The 20308-nt window shown below is 51.1% G+C and overlaps 2 protein-coding genes across 2 annotated transcripts in view; one reads left to right on the top strand and one right to left on the bottom strand.

The window, feature by feature from the left end:
* The window catches only part of LOC307205600 (uncharacterized protein), a 286408-nt gene that overhangs the window by 143682 nt on the left and 122418 nt on the right, over positions 1 to 20308 (bottom strand). The gene's annotated exons all lie outside the window — the stretch shown is intronic.
* Positions 19771 to 20308, top strand: part of LOC307205514 (sodium/potassium-transporting ATPase subunit alpha-2) — a 43127-nt gene continuing 42589 nt past the window's right edge. Inside the window, exon 1 of the mRNA XM_079957959.1 lies at positions 19771 to 20017. Within this exon, the coding sequence (XP_079814085.1) occupies positions 20006 to 20017 (12 nt within the window). The 5' untranslated portion in view covers positions 19771 to 20005. The remainder of the gene's footprint in view (positions 20018 to 20308) is intronic.

Raw genomic sequence — 20308 nt, forward strand, 5'->3', positions numbered from 1 at the left:
CTTCCTCTTTCCCCCGCCCGCCAAACCCAGCCACTGCTTCCAAGCGCTGCACACACACACATTCCCAGAGAAAAATATCCCCCTGAATGCAAACATTGTTTTGCTTCCTGGAGATCTGGAAGAGAGTTGAGACACAATGAGGACCTCTGTCTTATTTGGGCTATAAATACGGGCACCTCGATCTCTGGGCAGTGAGAAGTTGGGGGGCCCCTCCCAGAGCAGGGGTTCCCACACTTTGGGGGACCAGTTCCCCCTTGCTCCCATAAATGCACCCCACTGACCACTACCCTGTTGCTGTGTTTTTTAAGCATTATTCAGAATAGCGGTTTCCCCACCCCGCTAAGGAAGAGGATAACACAAGGAAAAGTCCAAGCCTTAGCAATTCATTGCAGATGAATTGCACAAACCACTTAATAAATTCAACAAAAAAAAGTGTCAAAGTCGGGGGCATTTGCACCCCCTGAAGCCTCCTTCCCTGCTAGCGTTGTTCTCATTCATGCTTTTTATAGGAATGGGCTTATGGAAGCCGGGGGGCGAAAGGGTTTAGTAAGCACTGATTTAGTCTAACCTCAAGCTCAGTGCAAAATGTACAAGGTTTTTCCGGAGTTTGAGGACAGTGTCCGTTCTGAAAGCAGGCTGGGAGCTGTGATTAATGCCTTGGCCGGCTCTTCCCAGGGCTCCTCTGTTCCCAAGACCAGCCCGTCCTCTCCCTCCTGGGGCAGCTCCTTGCCTTTGGGGCTGCCAGGAGGTCTGGCTGTTTCCATGGGGACTGAAGCCGCACAACTCAGAGAGAGGAGGAATAAAATGCAGGCCCTATGAAGAAGAGCCAGAGCTAATTTTCCACGGAGAGAAAAGGCAAGGGAGAGGCGACATGATGGAGGTGCGTAGAATTGCTCTAGAAAGGGGCTGAAGAGTTTCTCCCGGGACTGGTGGGCAGCCAGGGGAGCTGAATGCTGAAAGACGCCAGACAGAGACAAGAAAGGACTGCTTCAGGCGGCGCATGGTTAACCTGTGGAACTCTCTGCCACAGGAGGCAGCGATGGCCACCAACGTGGATGGATGTGAAAGAGAATTGGACAAATTCATGGAGGAGGCTATCGATGGCCATTCAACCTCTGCGTAAAGCCCTCCAACAAAGATCTGAGGATTGTAGGATCTGAAGGGACCCCCAAAGGCCATCTAGTCTAACCCCGTGCAACGCCCTCAAAGGTCCTCAAGAGACCCCAACTTTCATTGGAGGTTTATAAGGAGAGAGTGGGATGGTCACCTGCCGGGGATTTTTCAGGTGCGATTCCTGCATTTCAGGGGGGATGGAGTAGATGGCCCCTGGGTGTACCTTGCACCCCTGCAAATCAGTGATTCTGTGACTCCAGGGAGAGAAGGGGAACCCCTTCCTCTGCGTTTTACTCCCTCTGCCCCGCCTGGCAAGGGGGCACAGAGTTGTGGGTCCATAGACGGTGTGTGTGTGTGCGTCTTTTTACTTTTCCCCAGAGGCCTCTTGCAATTCTCTCCACGGCTCAAGGACTTTGGCAAGAGGCATTTAGCGTTCTCTGTGTGTCCCTGAGGCAGCCAGAAATTAGGTCCTTTCTCTCCCCCCCCCCCCTTGTTCTTCCTCCCTTTTTCCCACCCCCCATGCAGTTATTCAGTTCCAACAAGCCCTCCTCTGAATGACAATTGAGGCAGAGAGAATCTCTGCCCCCCCAAAAATCAGGGACAGCTTGGGATTTATAATGTGGGTCAAGAAGAAACAGGGAACAGGACGGTGGATGGGCTGTGTGTCCCAGCTTCCTTCCTTGCAGGTTTTTTGGGGTGAGAGGAGAAACACGGCCCCTTTGCAGAAGGGAAGGATCCTGGTTTCTTCTCCTGGCATGGCTTGAAGACCTTGCAAGGGCGAGAGGAGCAAGTGGGGCTCTCAGGGGTTTGGAGGGATGCCCTGCCACCATCTGAGATGATGCAGGTCTTGGCTGGACCCTGTGAGAAGAGGATGCAGAGTTAGTTGGGCCCCCCTTGGGCCTGATGTTCCGATGGAGCCTCCAGGGCCAGTCTACCTGCGTTCTTAGGGGTTTTCAGCCTCTGCAAGGACAAGGCCCTGGACTAGATGGGGGCCCTTTGGCCTGGCCCAGGTACAGGGCTCCTCTGGTGTTACGGTGGAGCTTCCAGGTACCGAAGCAGTCTATCTGCATAACTTGGTTCTTTGGGGCATTTGCCACGGTGAGAGCAGGAGGCTGAAACAGACAGGCCACTGGGCTGATCCAACAGGCTCTTCTGAGGTCCTGATGTTCTTATCAAGTCATGCGCTTTAAATGTGCTTTAGATGGATGGCACAGAAACACACATACACACACACACGCCTTGGCTTATTTATTTGAGCGATGCGATGTGCCTCTCTCACACATACGCACTCCTTGAGGTGGAGCTGAAACAGAGACTGGCAAACACGCAGAGGATGTTGTCTCGAGAGCGCCACGTCCTGCGCCACGCGGCTCTCTGTGTCCCCAGTGCGCATTGCGCGCTTGCCCCGGGGTCACCATGGGCTTTGATCTCAGGAGGCGCCATCCCATCGCATCAGCCTGCCCTCGAATTCCTCTTTGCGGCAATAATTGGCCCCCACTGGGCTCTGGGCAGCCTCGGCCGAGGAGGGGGAGTCCTTTACGCAACGCAGACCTGGCCTTTGCAATCCGTGCGCCTCTCTCCTGCTGACGCTGCAAATCTCTCTTTTGCAATTCTTGCTTCAAGCCGAGGAAAGGATCAGCGTCTCCTGCCAGGGCAGGAAAGGAGCTAGAACCCTGGAGGGCCGGACTCCCGCAGATCTCCGGCCCTTGCTGGGACGGTCAGCTGGTTCTTCCGTGACTGGCCAAGATCTGGCCAAGTCCCTGCAGGATCTCTGCGGGGGAAGCAGCACAGGGCAAATGTGGGGGAGACTCAGAACGGCTTGTGGACATGCGCTTTGCTCAAAAACAACAACACATCATCCGCTCTGCCTCTGGGGCGGAAGGAACACACGGTTTATCTGCAAATTAGAAGGTCTGTGCAGAAAATCTCAAGGAGACCAAAATCTTGACCTTTGACCTCTCCCCATCACGCTTGTGAGTGCCTGGATACTGGACTATGATGGGCCCCCTTGGGTCTGATCCAGTGGGCAATAATAATAATAATAATAATAATAATAATAATAATAATAATAATAATTTATTATTTATACCCTGCCCATCTGGCTGGGCTTCCCCAGCCACTCTGGGCGGCTTCCAAAAAAATATTAAAATACTGTAATACATCTGTCAGAGCTGCCCCTAGGTCCCAGCTCACAGAGGACCAACGCGAGGCTGTCGTTATGTACAAAAGTCTTTATTGAGGTTCAGTTTCCATTTCAAAGCCGCAGCGCGCAGCTCTACGTCTTAACCCTAGACCGGCGAAGTACCGTCTGAGTCTCCTCCCCTATGACACCAGTTTAAGATCCTAGCCCTGCTCCACCTTTTACGCTGCTCTCTCCTCCTCTGGGTCCTCCTGCCCGCTGGGGCATTGCCCTTTCTGGACTCTTCCGACGCTGAGTCGCTTAGCTCCTCCCCCTCCCTCCGGCGGGCTTTAGGACCCGGTTCCCAATCCTCATTCTCTGCTGTCCCACGCTCCTGTACATTTGAACTTGCCTCTCGCGCCAACCCAGTGACTTTCCTCCTGACCGTTACACTACTTCTGTCACTGCTTCCCTCTTCCGGGATACTGGCCGGATCTGACCTCCCCTCTGTTGTCTGACTCTCCGATGGAGGTGTGGTCAGCCCTGCCTTATCTTCTCTCCCTGGTGGAGAATGCACTGGCCCCGATCCTTGGGACTCTTCCCCCCCACTCTGCTCTGGTGGGGAAGCTGGTCCTGATTTCCAACTACTGCTCTGGGAGTCCCTGCTGCCCCCTTGCTCCTGGGATGTTCCCCTTGGGAACCCCCTACCCCTGGCCACTGGCGCCCCCTTCTGTGAATCTTCCGATTCGCTGGAGAGGCTCATGGAATCCCTCGGTCCACTGTCCTCTTCTCCTACGCTCCCCTCGGATTCTTCCCCTTCGCTCTCCATCTCCTCTCTTCCCTGTGCCTCTGCTCCTGAGCCCCTGACAACATCAAACATTAAAAGCTTCCCTTTTAAAGATAAGATAGCTGCTTATTTCCTTGACATCTGATGGGAGGGCGTTTCACAGGGAGGGTGCCACCACCGAGAAGGCCCTCTGCCTGGTTCCCTGTAACCTCACTTCTTGCAGGAAGGGAACTGCCAGAAGGCCCTCGGATCTGGACATCAGCGTCCGGGCAGAACGATGGGGGTGGAGACTCTCCTTCAGGTATACTGGGCTGAGGCCGTTTAGGGCTTTCAAGGTCAACACCAACACTTTGAATTGTGCTCAGAAATGTACTGGGAGCCAATGCAGGTCTTTCAAGACTGGTGTTATGTGGTCCCGGCGGCCACTCCCAGTCACCAGTCTAGCTGCCGCATTCTGGGTTAGTTGTAGTTTCCGGGTCACCTTCAAAGGTAGCCCCACATAGAGCGCATGGCAGTAGTCCAAGTGAGAGATAACCAGAGCATGCACCACTCTGGCCAGACAGAGAGCAGGTAGGGAGGGTCTCATCCTGCATACCAGATGGAGCTGGTAAACAGAACCTCCAAGTCCAGAGGCAGTCTATCTAGATTCTGAGGGTCGATGGGGGCATTTGACTGCTGTGAGTTCGGGATATTGGGCTGGCTGGTCCCTCTTTGGCCCGATCCCACAGCCGGGTTCTCCTGATGTTATAATTAATCGTATAATTGGCACGAGCAAATTGTTCTCAGGTCTGTGACCTCGTTCCTGGTGGTTCGTTACGCAGTCGCCCTCTCCGTCCGTCGCCGCCTGGCACTTGGACTCAACCCGCAAGACGGACAGGGGACATGTAAACAGAGACTCCCCGTGGGAATCTGCCACGGCTAATTTTAGAAAAAGAAGGCCGTGGTCATCCTGGCTCCGTCAGTGTCACAACCGGAGGCCGAGAGGAGGAGGGAAGGGAGCGTGTGGGGTCTCCCTGCCCCAAGGACGCTGAGGGACAGCAGCACGCCAAGGATGCAAGCAGAGCCAGACCAGCGGGATTTACTACCACAGAATTCTGTAACTGGCAGGGCCCCCAAAGGTCCGCTAGTCCAACCCCACGCAATGAAAGAATCCCGGCTGCCCAGCTGATCTAGCTTGAGAGGCGCCCAGGATTAATAATACAGTGGTACCTCGGGTTAAGTACTTAATTTGTTCCAAAGGTCCGTTCTTAACCTGAAACTGTTCTTAACCTGAAGCAAGACTTTAGCTAATGGGACCTCCTGCTGCAGCCGCGCCACCAGAGCACGATTTCTGTTCTTATCCTGAAGGAAAGTTCTTAACCCAAGGTAATATTTCTGGGTTAGTGGAGTGTGTAACCTGAAGCATATGTAACCTGAAGCGTATGTAACCCGAGGTACCACTGTAATAATAATAATAATAATAATAATAATAATAATAATAAATGTTTATACCCCGCCCTCACCGGCCAGAGCTGGGCTCAGGGCGGCTAACACCAGTAAAATTACAGTAAAAACATAATGGGGGGGAACCCAATTTAAAATACAGGTTAAAATGCAATTTAAAATGCAGCCTCATTTTAAAATAGCTGATAAATCAAGACCATAAGGGGAGGGAAACATAAGGGTCAGACTGAGTCCAAACCAAAGGCCAGGCGGAACAGCTCTGTCTTGCAGGCCCTACGGAAAGATGTCAAGTCCCGCAGGGCCCTGGTCTCTTGGGACAGAGTGTTCCACCACGTTGGGGCCAGCACTGAAAAGGCCCTGGCTCTAGTTGAGACCAATCTAACCACCTTGCAGCTCGGGACCTCCAAAGTGTTGTCATTTGTGGACCTTAAGGTCCTCCATGGGACATACCAGGAGAGGCGGTCCTGTAGGTACGAGGGTCCCAGGCCGCAGAGGGCTTTAAAGGTCAAAACCTTCAAAGGTCATAAACTGACTACCAGCTAAGATTGACCCAACATCCTGGCCAAAGAAGATGGTGAGCATCAAAAGAGATTGCCAGATCAGTCCAGGGGCCCCTCTAGTCCAGCATCCTCTTCTCACAGGGAGCCACTAGGAATCAAGATAGACTGCCCCTGGACCTGGAGGCTCCATTGGAACTAAGAAGAGCTTGGCTTCTGGATCAGGCCCAATGAGGCCCACTCTCTTCTCACAGTGGCCCAAAGGGAAGACGCAAAACAGGAGCTGAGCACAAAAGCCCCCTTCTAGCATTGCTGCAGAGCAGAGCCATTGTGGTTAGCAGCCGTCGCCCAATTTAAATAAATAAATAATATTTTTATTTATTTATGCTCCGCCCTTCCTGGTTCAGAAAACTAGGCTCGGGGCGGCTAACAACAAATGTAAAACAATTATAAAAGCAGCATAAAATACAGTATAAAAACATGAATAACAATAAAATTCAAAATTCAAATATCAATTTAGGGGAAATAAGTATTAGATAATCCCCAGGGCTAGCTGGCTGAATTGGTCCTACTTGGGCCAGCGAGGAGAGCAGGGGAGAATTAGCTGTGGGGTCCCAGAGCGGGTGGTCTTCATAAAAGGGGAGGGGGAGGGAAGAGAAGGGAAATAAAAGATCAGGCTGAATTCAAATTAAAGGCCAGGCGGAATAGCTCTGTCTTACAGGCCCTGCGGAAGGAGGTTAAATCCTGCAGGGCCCTGGTCTCATGGGACAGAGCATTCCACCAGGTGGGAGCCATCACTGAGAAGGCCCTGGCCCTGGGGGAGGATAGTCTGACTTCCTTAGGGCCTGGGACCTCTAAACTATGGTTATTCATGGACCTTAAGGTCCTCTGCGGGGCAGACCAGGAGAGGCGGTCCCATAGGTACGAGGGCTCCTCCTCCGTGAATTTCTTGTGGGCCCAAAGGGGCCCAGGCCTGCCTCCTATTATTGGTGTGGCCAGCTGGATGTCTTTTCCGGGAACTCTGCAAGCAGGGCAACAGCAAAGCTCTCCCACATGGGATTCGCGGCAACAGATGAAGGGAAAAATCAGAATTTTGTACGGGAGAGACTTCCTGTGCAAAGGATGCACTGAAATGTTCCATCTTTTTTTTGCAGCGAAAACAGCCAAACGAGGCTTGTGGCCTCTTCATAGAATCATAGAATCATAGAGTTGGAAGAGACCACAAGGGCCATCGAGTCCAACCCCCTGCCAAGCAGGAAACACCATCAGAGCACTCCTGACATATGGTTGTCAAGCCTCTGCTTAAAGACCTCCAAAGAAGGAGACTCCCCCACACTCCTTGGCAGCAAATTCCACTGTCAAACAGCTCTTACTGTCAGGAAGTTCTTCCTAATGTTTAGCTGGAATCTTCTTTCTTGTAGTTTGGATCCATTGCTCCGTGTCTGCTTCTCTGGAGCAGCAGAAAACAACCTTTCTCCCTCCTCTATGTGACATCCTTTTATATATTTGAACATGGCTATCATATCACCCCTTAACCTCCTCTTCTCCAGGCTAAACATGCCCAGCTCCCTTAGCCGTTCCTCATAAGGCATCGTTTCCAGGCCTTGGACCATTTTGGTTGCCCTCCTCTGGACACGTTCCAGTTTGTCCGTGTCCTTCTTGGTCCTTTTAGGGACCATCCCAGGCTCATCGCTGCTTTTGCTTAGCTGCCTCCTTGGGAGACTGGATCTGCAAAGTGGCCGGCATCCCTCATGGCGGCCTCAGATATCCAACTGCCTCCTCCTCTTCCCCCCACTTCTCCCTTATCAGTTTTGCTCCAGCTTTAGAAACTGGCCTGCAAGGCCTCCGATAGTTCAAGGGGATTCAGTGCATAATTCATAGAGTTGTAGAGTCAGAAGGGACCTCTGGTGGCCATCTAGTCCAACCCACCGCAATGCAGGAATCCCAACTCAAGCATCCCTGGCAGATGGCCACCCAACTGAAGGAACTCCCTGCCGCAGGATCAGGCGATGGCACCAGGCTCAAATGGCTTTCAAAGGGCGATGCGAGAGGCTGGAGCAACAGGAGAGGACTGTGTACAACCTGCAAGGTGCAGGAGCTAAACGAAGCCTCCATGATAGAAGCAGTCTACCCCCAAACATCAGCTGCTTTGGTGGGGTGAGGCTGAGAGAGACGGCTTTGGCCATGGAGCCTTCTACTTACATTCTGAGGGAGTAAAAAAATAACCTTCCCTTTCAAATTGGTACAGGAGCTACATGGAAGCAGGGCATTTATATCAGCTTGCAAAGAACCTCAGGAGAGCCTGGCTGCTGGATCAGGCCAAAAGGGGGCCAGGATCCTGTTCTCACTGTGGCCAAACACCCTCAAGAACCTAGTGTTGTAAGCAAAAATCTGCCCTTTTTCCCTTATGGGGGACACAAGAGCCCATATAGAGTCCTTACGTAGGTTCCCTGATGGCAGGAGAAAATAACAGAGGCCAAGCAGAGAATATTGAGAAACAAAGCAGCTAGTAAGCCTGGTCTTTATTAAAGCTATTGCAACAGGGTGCTCCCCTCACACACAGGAGGAAGGAGAAACCCAGAACATTGGTGTGCAAGCCCTTATACAGTGGTACCTCGGGTTACATACGCTTCAGGTTACATATTGTCAGAGCTGCCTCCAGGTCCCAGCTCACAGAGGACCAACGCTAGGCTGTAGTTATGTACAAAAGTCTTTATTGCGATTCAGTTTCCATTTTAAAGCCGCAGCGTGCAGCTCTACGTCTCGACCTTAGACCGGCGAAGTCCCGTCTGAGTCTCCTCCCCTTCCACACCAGTTTAAGACTCTCGCTTTGCTCCACCTCTTCCTAAGTTCCTTTCTCCTCTGGGCCCTCCTGCCCGCTAGGGTCTCATCCTTCCTGGACTCCTCTGACGCTGACCCTGACGATTCTTGCCCCTCCTTCCGGCGGGCTTTAGGACCTGGTTCCCTATCCGGGCTACCTTCTGTGCCGCTCGCCTGTACCTTTGAACTTGGCGCGCGCGCCCAGCCTGCAACTTTCCTCTTGACCGTTAACTCGCTCTCCGATGGAGGCGTGGCCACCTCTGACTCCACTTCTCTCGCTGGTGGTGCATATGTGGGCTCTGACACCTGGGACTCCTCCCCCCCACTACGCTCTGGTGGGGAAGCTGGTCCTGATTTCCAACTGCTGCTCTGGGAGTCCCCGCTGGCCCCTTGCTTCTGGGGTGTCCCCCTTGGGTCGCCCCTTGCCCTGCCCATCGGCGCCCCCTTCTGTGAATCTTCCGATTCGCTGGAGAGGCTCATGGAATCTATCGGGCTGCTGTCATATTCTCCTACGCTGCCCTCGGATTGCTCCCCCTCACTTTCCATCTCCTCTCCTCCCTGCGCTCCTGCTGAGTCCCTGACACATATGCTTCAGGTTACAGACTCCACTAACCCAGAAATAGTGCTTCAGGTTAAGAACTTTGCTTCAGGATGAGAACAGAAATCGTGCAGCAGCGGCACAGCAGCAGCAGGAGGCCCCATTAGCTAAAGTGGTGCTTCAGGTTAACAGTTTCAGGGTAAGAACAGACCTCCAGAACGAATTATGTACTTAACCCAAGGTACCACTGTATAGACTTTTGAAATTGCCACCCTGTAGGTCAAGACCCCCCCCCAAAAAAAATCATACCTACATCACAGAAAGGGCGGTCTACAGCAGAAATCTGAGTGCTTTGTTTCCCTCCTGTCTGCCAGGTTACCCGTTGAATGGTCACTTGATTGGATTACCTGGGGAGCCTGGCCAGTCTTGTAATGATAAATACTTAGTTCCTGAGCCAGGTCACAGGCTCACACCCTATTCAAACACAGACATGCCCTTAAGACAGGATTTGTGAGGGAAAAGACAATGGGGAGGTTTCCTATTTTGACCTTGCAGAGAAATAATTTAGGTCAGTTTGGGAATCAAAAATGGCTTCAGGTCGGTCTTCCTGTGCTGATCTATGGACGTGCTTGGTTGGTACACTTATGAACATTTAACATATATCTAAGACCTCAAAATTCCCATCACAATAGGAATCTAGGTAGACTGCTACTGGACCTGGAGGCTCCATAGGCGTGTAAGAAGAGCCTGGCTGCTGGATTAGGCCCAGGGGGGCCCATCCAGCCCAGCGTCCTCTTCTCACAATGGCCAACCGGATGCCCCAAAGCGAAATCCGCAAGGGATCCGAACTCAAGTCTCCCCTCCTGCAAGCAGCAGCCAGCAGGGATTGAACCGTGAACGTTCTGCATGCAAAGCAGGTGTTCTCGCTCCTGAGCCACGGCGGCCGTTCTCTGCTGAGCTGTTCTGGGCCGGGAATGTAGGGAAGGGAGGACAAGCGCCAAGGATCAAGGTTTTGGTTTCCTAAGTTACGAAACCCCGGGGGCTGAGGAAGCTGCCCACACTAAGGTCAGCTCAAGGACTCGGGGAGGGGAACTCGGGCAAGAAGCAAAGAGCTCTCACGGGTTGCTTTCATCCCTCATCGAGCTGTAGAACTGGAGAGGTGAATGGGACCCCCAAGAGTCATCTAGTCTAACCCGCTGCAAGACAGGAGCCACGGCTAATGTTCTCCTTTCTCTCGAGGGTCTGTGCGTTCAGTGTTTCTGTGCAGAACCGGTCGCTCCATTTTACCTCGGGGACCTTTGGCAAAAATCTGTCACCTCTCGGCCTCCAGCTGCTTTCGAATCCGCGACGCCAGGCTCACGGCCGCCTGATATTTGGGGCGGTGAAGAGGGCTGGGGTGTCAGGCCTGCCCTCTCCTGAAGTCAGGCGTTCAGGAGTTTGGGGTGAGGACTTCCAGCCTGGGGGTGAAGCCACAAGAAGGGCAGAGGGGCACGGGAATTTCTCAGTCAGGCCCTCGCCCATCTAGCCCACTCGGACTGGCAGCAGCTCTCCAGGTGAATGCCATTACCAATAATAATAATAATAATAATAATAATAATAATAATAATAATAATTTATTTGTACCCAGCCCATCTGGCTGGGTCTCCCCAGCCACTCTGGGCAGCTTCCAACAAAACACTAAAATACAATAACCTATTAAACATTAAAAAGCTTCCCTAAACAGGGCTGCCTTCAGATGTCTTCTAAAAGTCATATAGTTGTTTATTTCCTTGACATCTGGTGGGAGGGCGTTCCACAGGGCGGGCGCCACCACCGAGAAGGCCCTCTGTCTGGTTCCCTGTAACTTGGCTTCTCGCAGTGAGGAAACCACCAGAAGGCCCTCGGAGCTGGACCTCAGTGTCCGGGCAGAACGATGGAGGTGGAGACATTATAATCCTGCCTACCACAACCTCCTGATTGATTTCTTCTTTTTCCACTGGCTATTCTTAAGCTCTTGCGGCCAAACCGATAGCTGCTTTTCCTCCTCTGCGAATTTGCCCCATCCTCTTTCAAAGGCTTCTGGGTTCATGGCCATTCCTGCGGGAGCAAGTTCCACAGGTTAATTATGCACAGGTCCCGCCTTGGTGTTCTAACCACTAGACCACACGCCCTCCCTGGTCTTGTTGCAGGGCAGAGGATCTCGGGCGCCTGGGAGGCAAAACTCCACCAGCGACCCACACACCGCGGGAGCGGCACGTACACTCTGAGATCGCTGTGTAAAGGATGGAAAATCTTAGCCTTCCCTGTGGCCCTGGAGGGAGACGCATTACAGGAGGTTTTTCCTTTCCCTCCGAAAACACATTAAAAAGGGATTTGAGAGAGAAATAATTCGGCAATCCCTGGAGTTTAATTCCTTGTGGGCCAGCAGGGGAGGATCAGAATTCATTAAGACCGGGAAAACTTCCTTGGCCAAATTCTCTCGTCCTTTTCTTCACATGAGAAACCGTCTCCGCCCCACAGGGTGCCCAAATTTTCCTTCTGGCTACGGATCTTAGCCTCCTGCCGGAATATGGCCTGTGTCCAGGATCCCTGAGGGACCCCCTTCCCCTCCAGAAACCCCCCTGGTTCTTGTGGTCTATTTGCAGGACCCAAAGGACTAGGCTATTTCCCTCCACCCCACATGGGGGTTTTATTCAGCCGAGGCAGTGTGGTGTAGCAGTTACAGTGTCAGGCTAGGACCTAGGAGGGACCAGGGTTCAAATCCCCACTCAGCCATGTCTCAGTGGGTGACATTGGGCCAGTCAAAGAATTATGGTACCAAAGACTTAAAGTTTTGGAAGAAGCCCCCTGGGTCATTTAATCTTTGTTGTTGTTTAGTTGTTTAGTGGTGTCCGCCTCTTCGTGACCCCCTGGACCAGAGCACGCCAGGCCCTCCTGTCTTCCACTGCCTCTCGCAGTTTGGTCAAACTCATGCTGGTAGCTTCGAGAACTGTCCCACCATCTCGTCCTCCGTCGTCCCCTTCTCCTTGTGCCCTCCATCTTTCCCAGCATCAGGGTCTTTTCCAGGGAGACTTCTCTTCTCAGGAGGTGGCCAAAGTCTTGGAGTCTCAGCTTCATGATCTGTCCTTCCAGTGAGCACTCAGGGCTGATTTCCTTCAGAATGGAGAGGTTGGATCTTCTTGCAGTCCATGGGACTCTCAAGAGTCTCCTCCAGCACCAGAATTCAAAAGCATCCATTCTTCAGCGATCAGCCTTCTTGATGGTCCAGTTCTCACTTCCATACATCACTACTGGGAAAACCAGAGCTTGAACTATACGGACCTTTGTTGGCAAGATGCTGTCTAGGTTTGTCATCGCCTTTCTCCCAAGGAGCAGGCGTCTTTTAATTTCATGACTACTGTCACCATCTGCAGTGATCATGGTGCCCAAGAAAGTAAAATCTCTCACTGCCTCTATTTCTTCCCCTTCTATTTGCCAGGAGTTGATGGGCCCAGTGGCCACGATCTTCGTTTTTGTGATGTTGAGCTTCAGACCATATTTTGCGCTCTCCTCTTTCACCCTCAATAAAAGGTTCTTTAATTCCTCCTCACTAATCCACTCCCAGCTAAAGAATCCCTGGCAGGTGGCCACCCCAGCTCTGTTTAAAGGCCTCCAAAGAAGGAGAGGCCATCATCTCCCTGGTGTTTGGCCGGAATCTCCTTTCTTGCCACATCTGAGTCCTGGGTTCAAGTCTTCTCCTCCCGAGCAGCAGGAAAAAAGCTCGCTCCATCTTCATCTTCATCATCAACATCAAATATCCTTTATTAAGCATAGCAAACCACACATTATCAAACAGCCACCATATACAAATTGTACAAAATATGAACTCAGCATAACAAGGTTTTTCTCAGTCAGATATTTAACTCCAGAGGAAATCAGTTTGCATAAATAATACGATACAACACTACAACATCACTGATCAGTTATGAACCACTAAATCTCTTTATAATGGCCCAGTCTTTCAACATGGACAGCACTCAAAAATTCAGCCACTATTAAAGCAATTTGATCATTCCTGTCCGAAAGCAGGTCCTGAACCGTTGGTAGCGTAGAATTCAGCCTGTTGAGTTGTAAGGCCTCTATTAATTGTCTTCTGGCATAAATGCCAAAATCACAAGAAATGAAAATGCTCCAAAGTATCAGATTCCTGTTTATTACATTTGCAGAGACGCTCTGATTCTGGGAGAGCTAAATATCTTCCTCTCACTCTCATCAAGGGAAAGATATTAAATCTGGCTAACATAAACAGCCTGCACCATTCATGATCCTTCAGATTTGTCATGTATCTCCATCTTCAATGTGGCGACTGTTCAGATCTTTGAAGACAGCCCTCATGTAACCAACAGTCTTCTCTTCTCCAGGCTTCTCCGCCTGGCCTACCCCACAAGGCTGTTGTGGCAGAATTAAGTGAGGAAGGGGAGAACCACATTTGCCATCCTTTGGAGAAGGAGGGGAGATATGAAAGCAATAACGAATTAAATCCTACCCACTGTAGACACATCGAAACGAATGAACCGAAGTGAGCCAAGCCCATTAACTTCAGTGGGTCTACTCTGAGTAGGACGGGGATTGAGCACAACCCATAGAATTCAGCCGGACCAACAGATGAATGGGAAAACCACCTAATTTTTTAATGGGAAGCTCTTCCATTCGCTCTTCTCGAACCAGTGTGTGAACTTTAACACAGCCATCCTCTGAAATTTGCACTTCTCTGAATTTTGAGAGACCGTTCTCCAACCAATGTAGCTGCATATATTTTGGGGAAAGTATGCCTAACTATTTTGTTCACACCCTCGTGAAAATTCACCAGCATTTTAGTACGAATTTCTTCTTAACAGACACATCTTCACACAAAATTTTGCCTAGGATACTTTTTGCAAAGCAATTTCCCCCAAATACACAATGCCTTCCTGGCTGCTGTTTTCAATAATATACTCAGGTGCGTGTGTTTTCGCACACCTTCATCGGCAGGAGAATGGCACTACAAAATTCGGAGCAGTGCAAATCTTGATGGACGGCTGCATTTCTGTTCAGGTATTGTATCGAAAAGTGTGAATGGGGTAAGTCTGCCTTTAAGGTGCAAAGTGGATGGAACTTCTGCTGCAGGCAGAATTAGGATTTTTTGTGTGTCAGGTTTTTTGCTCCAGCCCTTGCGCTCGTCTCTGGCAAAATACCTCTGACATGCCTCTCCACCCCCTCCTCTCGCTGCATTGATAAGAGGAAGAATCTGCACCATCCCAGAGAGAGATAATCGCTTCCCTCAACTTTTTGCAAGCTCCTTGTCCCCCGGGGCCTCTGACTGATCACTTGGTCCTTATCACCCAGGTAGCGTGATTCCCTCCTGGCGCACGCATCCAGCTCAGAGTCACAGTCCTTGGTTTTTGAACCTAATCAATTCCTTTTGAGGTCCTAGATTGCAGATCCATCTGAATTCTATTATTGCCTTGAGGATTAGGCTATCTCCGTGTGAAGCTTTTGATGGCGCTTATCTTTCGCCACGGCCTTGTGGGGAAGAGGCCTTGACACGTTCGTGCCTCAAATAGGGCTTCTCTGACAGCTTCACCAGAAGACACACCAGGCTCATCTCATAAGCCCCTGGCCCTGCTGGGCTTTTCCTTGCACTGGATATGTGAGCACATAACGCTAAAACCATGATTTGTTTTAACCAGGGGTTGTTTTAAAGGTAAAGGGACCCCTGACCATTAGATCCAGTCGTGGCCGATTCTGGGGTTGCAGAGCTTATCTCGCTCTATATGCTGAGGGAGCTGGCATTTGTCTGCAGACAGCTTCCGGGTCATGTGGCCAGCATGACTAAGCCACTTCTGGAGAACCAGAACAGCGCATGGAAACGGCGTTTACCTTCCCGGCGGAGCGGTACCTATTTATCTACTTGTACTTTGACGTGCTTTCGAACTGCTAGGTTGGCAGGAGCAGGGACCGAGCAACGGGAGCTCACCCTGTTGCGGGGATTTAAACCGCCGACCCTCTGATCGGCAAGTCCTAGGCTCTGTGGTTTAGACCACAGCGCCAGTCACGTCCCATATGGGTTGTTTTACAGATGAGCAAACAAACCATAGTTCATAGGCCAATGGCCCATCTAATCCAGCCTCATATTCTCATACTGGCCAGATACCCCTAGGAATCGAGATAGACTGCCCCTGGACCTGGAGGTTCCACAAGGGTATAAGGAGAGCCTGGTTTCTGGATAAGGCCCATGGTCTGCCTAGTCCGGCATCCTGTTCTCTCAGAGGCCAACCAGATCCCTCAACAGGAATCCAGCAAGCAGGATTTGAGCATGAGATCTGAAATATACTCAGAGTCGAGAGTGGATTTCATGCTCTTTATTCAGCTCATAGTGGTGAGGAGGAATGGAAGTTCCCCCAGAATGTCTGCCTTATATACATTATTTACACAATGGGCCCCACGTGATTGGCTAATTCTGGGATTCTCCTGTAGGCCAATCAGGTTGTGGATTCCCTTCCACCTGGAGCTGGATTGGGTGGCTCCTGTGGACCAATCAGACTGCTGCATTCTGGAGCCTATTGTTCTAGGACCAATCAGACTGCTGCCTTTTGGATCCTATTCAACTCAGTACATAACAAGTTCACTCATCCCTCTGGTGGTTTCCTTGCAGCTGGCATTCAAAAGCATTTCCGTGGAGACAACCAAGGGCCCTCCAGATGTTTGGGGGCTACATCTCCCAGCAGCCAGCCTGTCCAATGGTCAGGAATGATGATCAATCATAAAACTGGGCACCAAGGGGTCATATAGTCCAGCCCCCTGCGATATAGGGATCAGAACCAAAAGATTCCCAATAGATGGCCATCCAACCTGGGTTTATAAACCTGCAATGAATCATAGAATGGTAATAATAAAATAAAATAAAATTTATTTATACTCCGCCCTCTCCAGCCAAGATCGGGCTCAGAGCGACTAACACCAGGTATAAAAACAATTGATTAAATTACAACTTAAAAACAAGATTAAAATGCAGCCTCATTTCGGTAGAAACTCAAATCAAAAACTTTTTGGGGATGAAAACATCAAGTCTTCACCAAGGCCAACTATCCAGACTGGTCCTACGTGGGCCGGAAAAAAGCCAGGGAAGTCCCCAAATAGGAGTTCCATCACAGAAGGAGAAAGGGAAAAGGAAAGAGGGGGAGGGAATCAAACTGATTCTGAGCCAAAGGCCAAGTGGAACAATTCTGTCTTACAGGCCTTGCAGAAAGAGATCAGATCCCACAGGGCCCTGGTCTCAAGAGACAGAGCATTCCACCACAGGAGCCAGTGTTGAAAAGGCCCTGGCTCTGGTTGAAGCTAATCTAACTTCCTTAGGGCCCGGGACCTCTAGGGTGTTGCTATATATGGACCTTAAGGTCCTCCGTGAGGCATACCAGGAGAGGCGGTCCCGTAGGTACGAGGGTCCTAGGCCATGAAGGGCTTTAAAGGTCAAAAGCAGCACCTTAAATCTGACCCTGTACTCCACTGGGAGCCAGTGCAGCTTGAAAAGCACTGGGTGAATATGCTCCCATGGCAGAGACCCTGTGAGGAGCCTCACTGCAGCATTCTGCACCCGCTGGAGTTTATGGGACAGCTTCAAGGGCAGCCCCGCGTAGAGCGAATTACAGTAGTCAAGCCTGGAGGTGACCATCGCATGGATCACTGTGGTAGAGTTGGAAGGGACCCACGGGGTCATCTAGTCCAACCCGCTGCAATGATGGCAGTGGCGATGTGGGCACTGGGTTGGGAAAGGCTGACCTAGAGAGGAGAGCTCTATGTGAGAGGAAGAGAAGCAGGAGACGTCTGTGTGTGTCGTTGGACAGATGTGACGATGTGCCGTACGACCAGCCAGTCATTGTAGCAGCTTAGATAGGGGACATGCAAGCAAAGCCTCTGATCGAATCAGCCTGCGCTTCTGTCTCTCTGCAGATCATGCAACCAACATTGATTTGGTGATGTTGAGCAACAGGTCTGCTTCCTTCCACTCCCCACAAAGATGGTTAAAACTAACAAAAGCTGGAGAAAAAACGCAGGGTAAGAACGTGTGTGTTGTCCCCTGACCTCTGGGTCAGAAACCAGAACGAAGCCTCAATATCGCATCTCCAGCAAAAGCACCATTTCCAAGACAACCCTTGTCACAGCCTGCTAAACACTTGCATGTTTTTATTAACTTTTTACACACACACACAAAAAAAAACATTTCACTGAAAGAGAACCCCCCCCCCGAAGAACTAAATAATATTTTTTCAAAAAAAGAACACACACATACAGTACTGTTTTGGGTTGTTGTTTTTAACCATTCATATTAAATTCTTAGTGTGGGATTACTTGAATCCCTCGACTTCCACCAGCCTTTCTCAACCTGTGGGTTCCCAGATGTTGTTGAGCTACAACTCCCATCACCCCTAGCTAGCAAGGCCAGAGCTCAGGGATGATGGGAGTTGTAGTCCAACAACATCTGGGGACCCACAGCTTGAGAACCGCTGCCCCTCCATAGTTCCATTTTATTATTTTCATTTATGCACATCCAAAAAATCTTAACTTCTGTTTTCTTCCATTTTTAAGACATTGTCTGACGTGAGAGCAAGTTTTGACCATGCCAAGTGTTCAGCTGTTTGGCGCCTGAGTCGTTGAGGACTTTTAAACACGAAGGTAAGCACCTTGAATCGGGCCTTGAAATGAACCAGCAACCAGTGCAGCCGTTTTAATAATTCCTGCATCTGAAAATGTGGAGAGAGTTCCTGCTAAGGGAATTCTGGATGGAAGCAGCTGGTGCAATGAGGTGAGGCTGCCTCTGTTCATCCGAAGCCTGCCCACAGCACCGCACAACAGCTGACCGGGCTGGCAAGTGGACTTCGGCAGAAAAGCACCGGGAGGTTTCCCTTTCCTGATTTCCTTTTAGCATGGGCTCTTTGGCAAAACAGGGACATGGGTGGCGCTGTGGGTTAAACCACAGAGCCTAGGACTTGCTGATCAGAAGGTCGGCGGTTCGAATCCCCACAACGGGGTGAGCTCCCATTGCTCGGTCCCTGCTCCTGCCAACCTAGCAGTTCGAAAGCACGTCAAAGTGCAAGTAGATAAATAGGTACCACTCTGGCGGGAAGGTAAACGGCGTTTCCGTGTGCTGCTCTGGTTCGCCAGAAGCGGCTTAGTCATGCTGGCCACATGACCCGGAAGCTGTACGCCGGCTCCCTCGGCCAGTAAAGCGAGATGAGCGCCACAACCCCAGAGTCTGCCACGACTGGACCTAACAGTCAGGGGTCCCTTTACTTTTACCTTTGGCAAAACTGTCACACTCACTTTCTGAAGGCTTTGGGGAACAGCTGGGGATCCTTTTACTCTTTTGATCAAGGTGTGCATGAATCACCACCTTCTGAGGTAACAGAATCAGAATTGCAGAGTTGGGAGGGACCTCCATCTAGTACAATGCAGGAATCTCAGCTGAATCATCCAGGACAGATGGCCAGCCAATCTCTGCTTAAAAACCTCCAAGGAAGGAGAGTCCGCCCCCGTTTTGTGGGAGACCGTTCCACTGTCTAATAGCTCTTATCATCAGAATGTTCTTCCTGATGTTTTAGTTGGAATCTCCTTCCTTATAACTTGAAGCCATGGGTTCAGATTCGTGTTGGAAGATTTCCTGCCCTGCTTATATCCCAACTTTGCCGTCCGAAGCAGCATCAAGATACAGTCTGTTGACGAACATTTAGGTTTTAGAACACCAGAAGTAAATGCTTCAGTTTTCAAATGCGCCTCGGAAGTCGAACATGCCCTGCAGCTTTGGCTGAGTGCAAGATCCTGTCAGCTGTTGAGTTTTTGGTTTTCGAACGTTTCAGAACTTGAACGGTCTTCTGGACCAGATCACGTTCGAAAAACCGAGGCACCACTGTTACTCGGTCTCATTCACTTCACGTAACAAACTGACCTTTCTTTAGTCCTCTTGCTTTAGAACTTCTTGCGGGCATAAGGGCAAACGTGTGGTCATAAGAAAGGGCACATTATAACGCTAGTGAAAGGTCCCAATCCTCTCAGTGTGTGTGTGCAGGACCACACTTGGCATGCTGGACATGCTTGTGGGTTCAGACACGCACCTCGCAGGACAGGTGTGGACAGGTGTGGCAGGGACCCAGAAAGTTGGCAAGGGTCACCTGCCTTGGAGAAAGGCCTCACAGCTCCCCAGCGCAAGGGGGGAAGAAACAGAGGGGCACTTTTTGCACAGCTGGCCAGTTTCTCCTTGGTCAAGGGACTGGCAGGGGGTGCAGCTTGGCAAGTCTCCCCTGGCAGAGCCAACTGCTGGTGGGCAGAGAGCCCTCCCGCCTGAAGAAGGGAGGTGGGGTTTCGCTGCAAAAGGGGGCTGGGTCTATGGGGCAGGGGAGCTGGGGAAAGCAGGAGGGAAAAGAGGGAGGTTTCTGGGAGGAGGGGCTTCCCTCCCTCCCTCTCTCTCTCTCTTTCTCGCCTGTCAACTGAAGATCCAGTTTCAACAAGTGCCTCTGTCCAGAGAAGGAGCGGAGGAACCGAGCCGTCTATTTAAAGACAGGAAGGGCCCACCCCTCTGAATGTATATCTCCTACATGTGCTCCCTATAGGCTACCCCCACCCCTTTTGTTGTTGTTGTCGTCTCCCCCTCCCCACCCCCTATTCTCCTGTCCCCTCCGTCTCCTGCACCAGCAAATATGGGGAAAGGGGTAAGTACCGCTGCTTCTGGGGCCCCCAAAGGCCATATCTTGGGGGGGGAGAGAGAGTAGTGGTCCTTCAAGGGTGCAAACAAGTACTGCAAAGGGAAAATAATGGGGGGCACCTGCGGGGGTCCCTGAGAAGGCCAGGGTGTGGGTGCGCGCCTTGTGGGGTTTTGCGGCGCGCAAGGAGGAAGGGTCCACAGGCAGAGAAAAGGCAAACGTTGGAGGAAGGAGATGGGCGCGTGTTTGCGCAGCCTTCTCTGGGAGACCAGAAGGTGCGTTTGTTCCCAAAGAAGCGTT

This window comes from Podarcis cretensis (assembly GCF_951804945.1).
Source record: "Podarcis cretensis genome assembly, chromosome: 16".
NCBI classification, from domain to species: domain Eukaryota; kingdom Metazoa; phylum Chordata; class Lepidosauria; order Squamata; family Lacertidae; genus Podarcis; species Podarcis cretensis.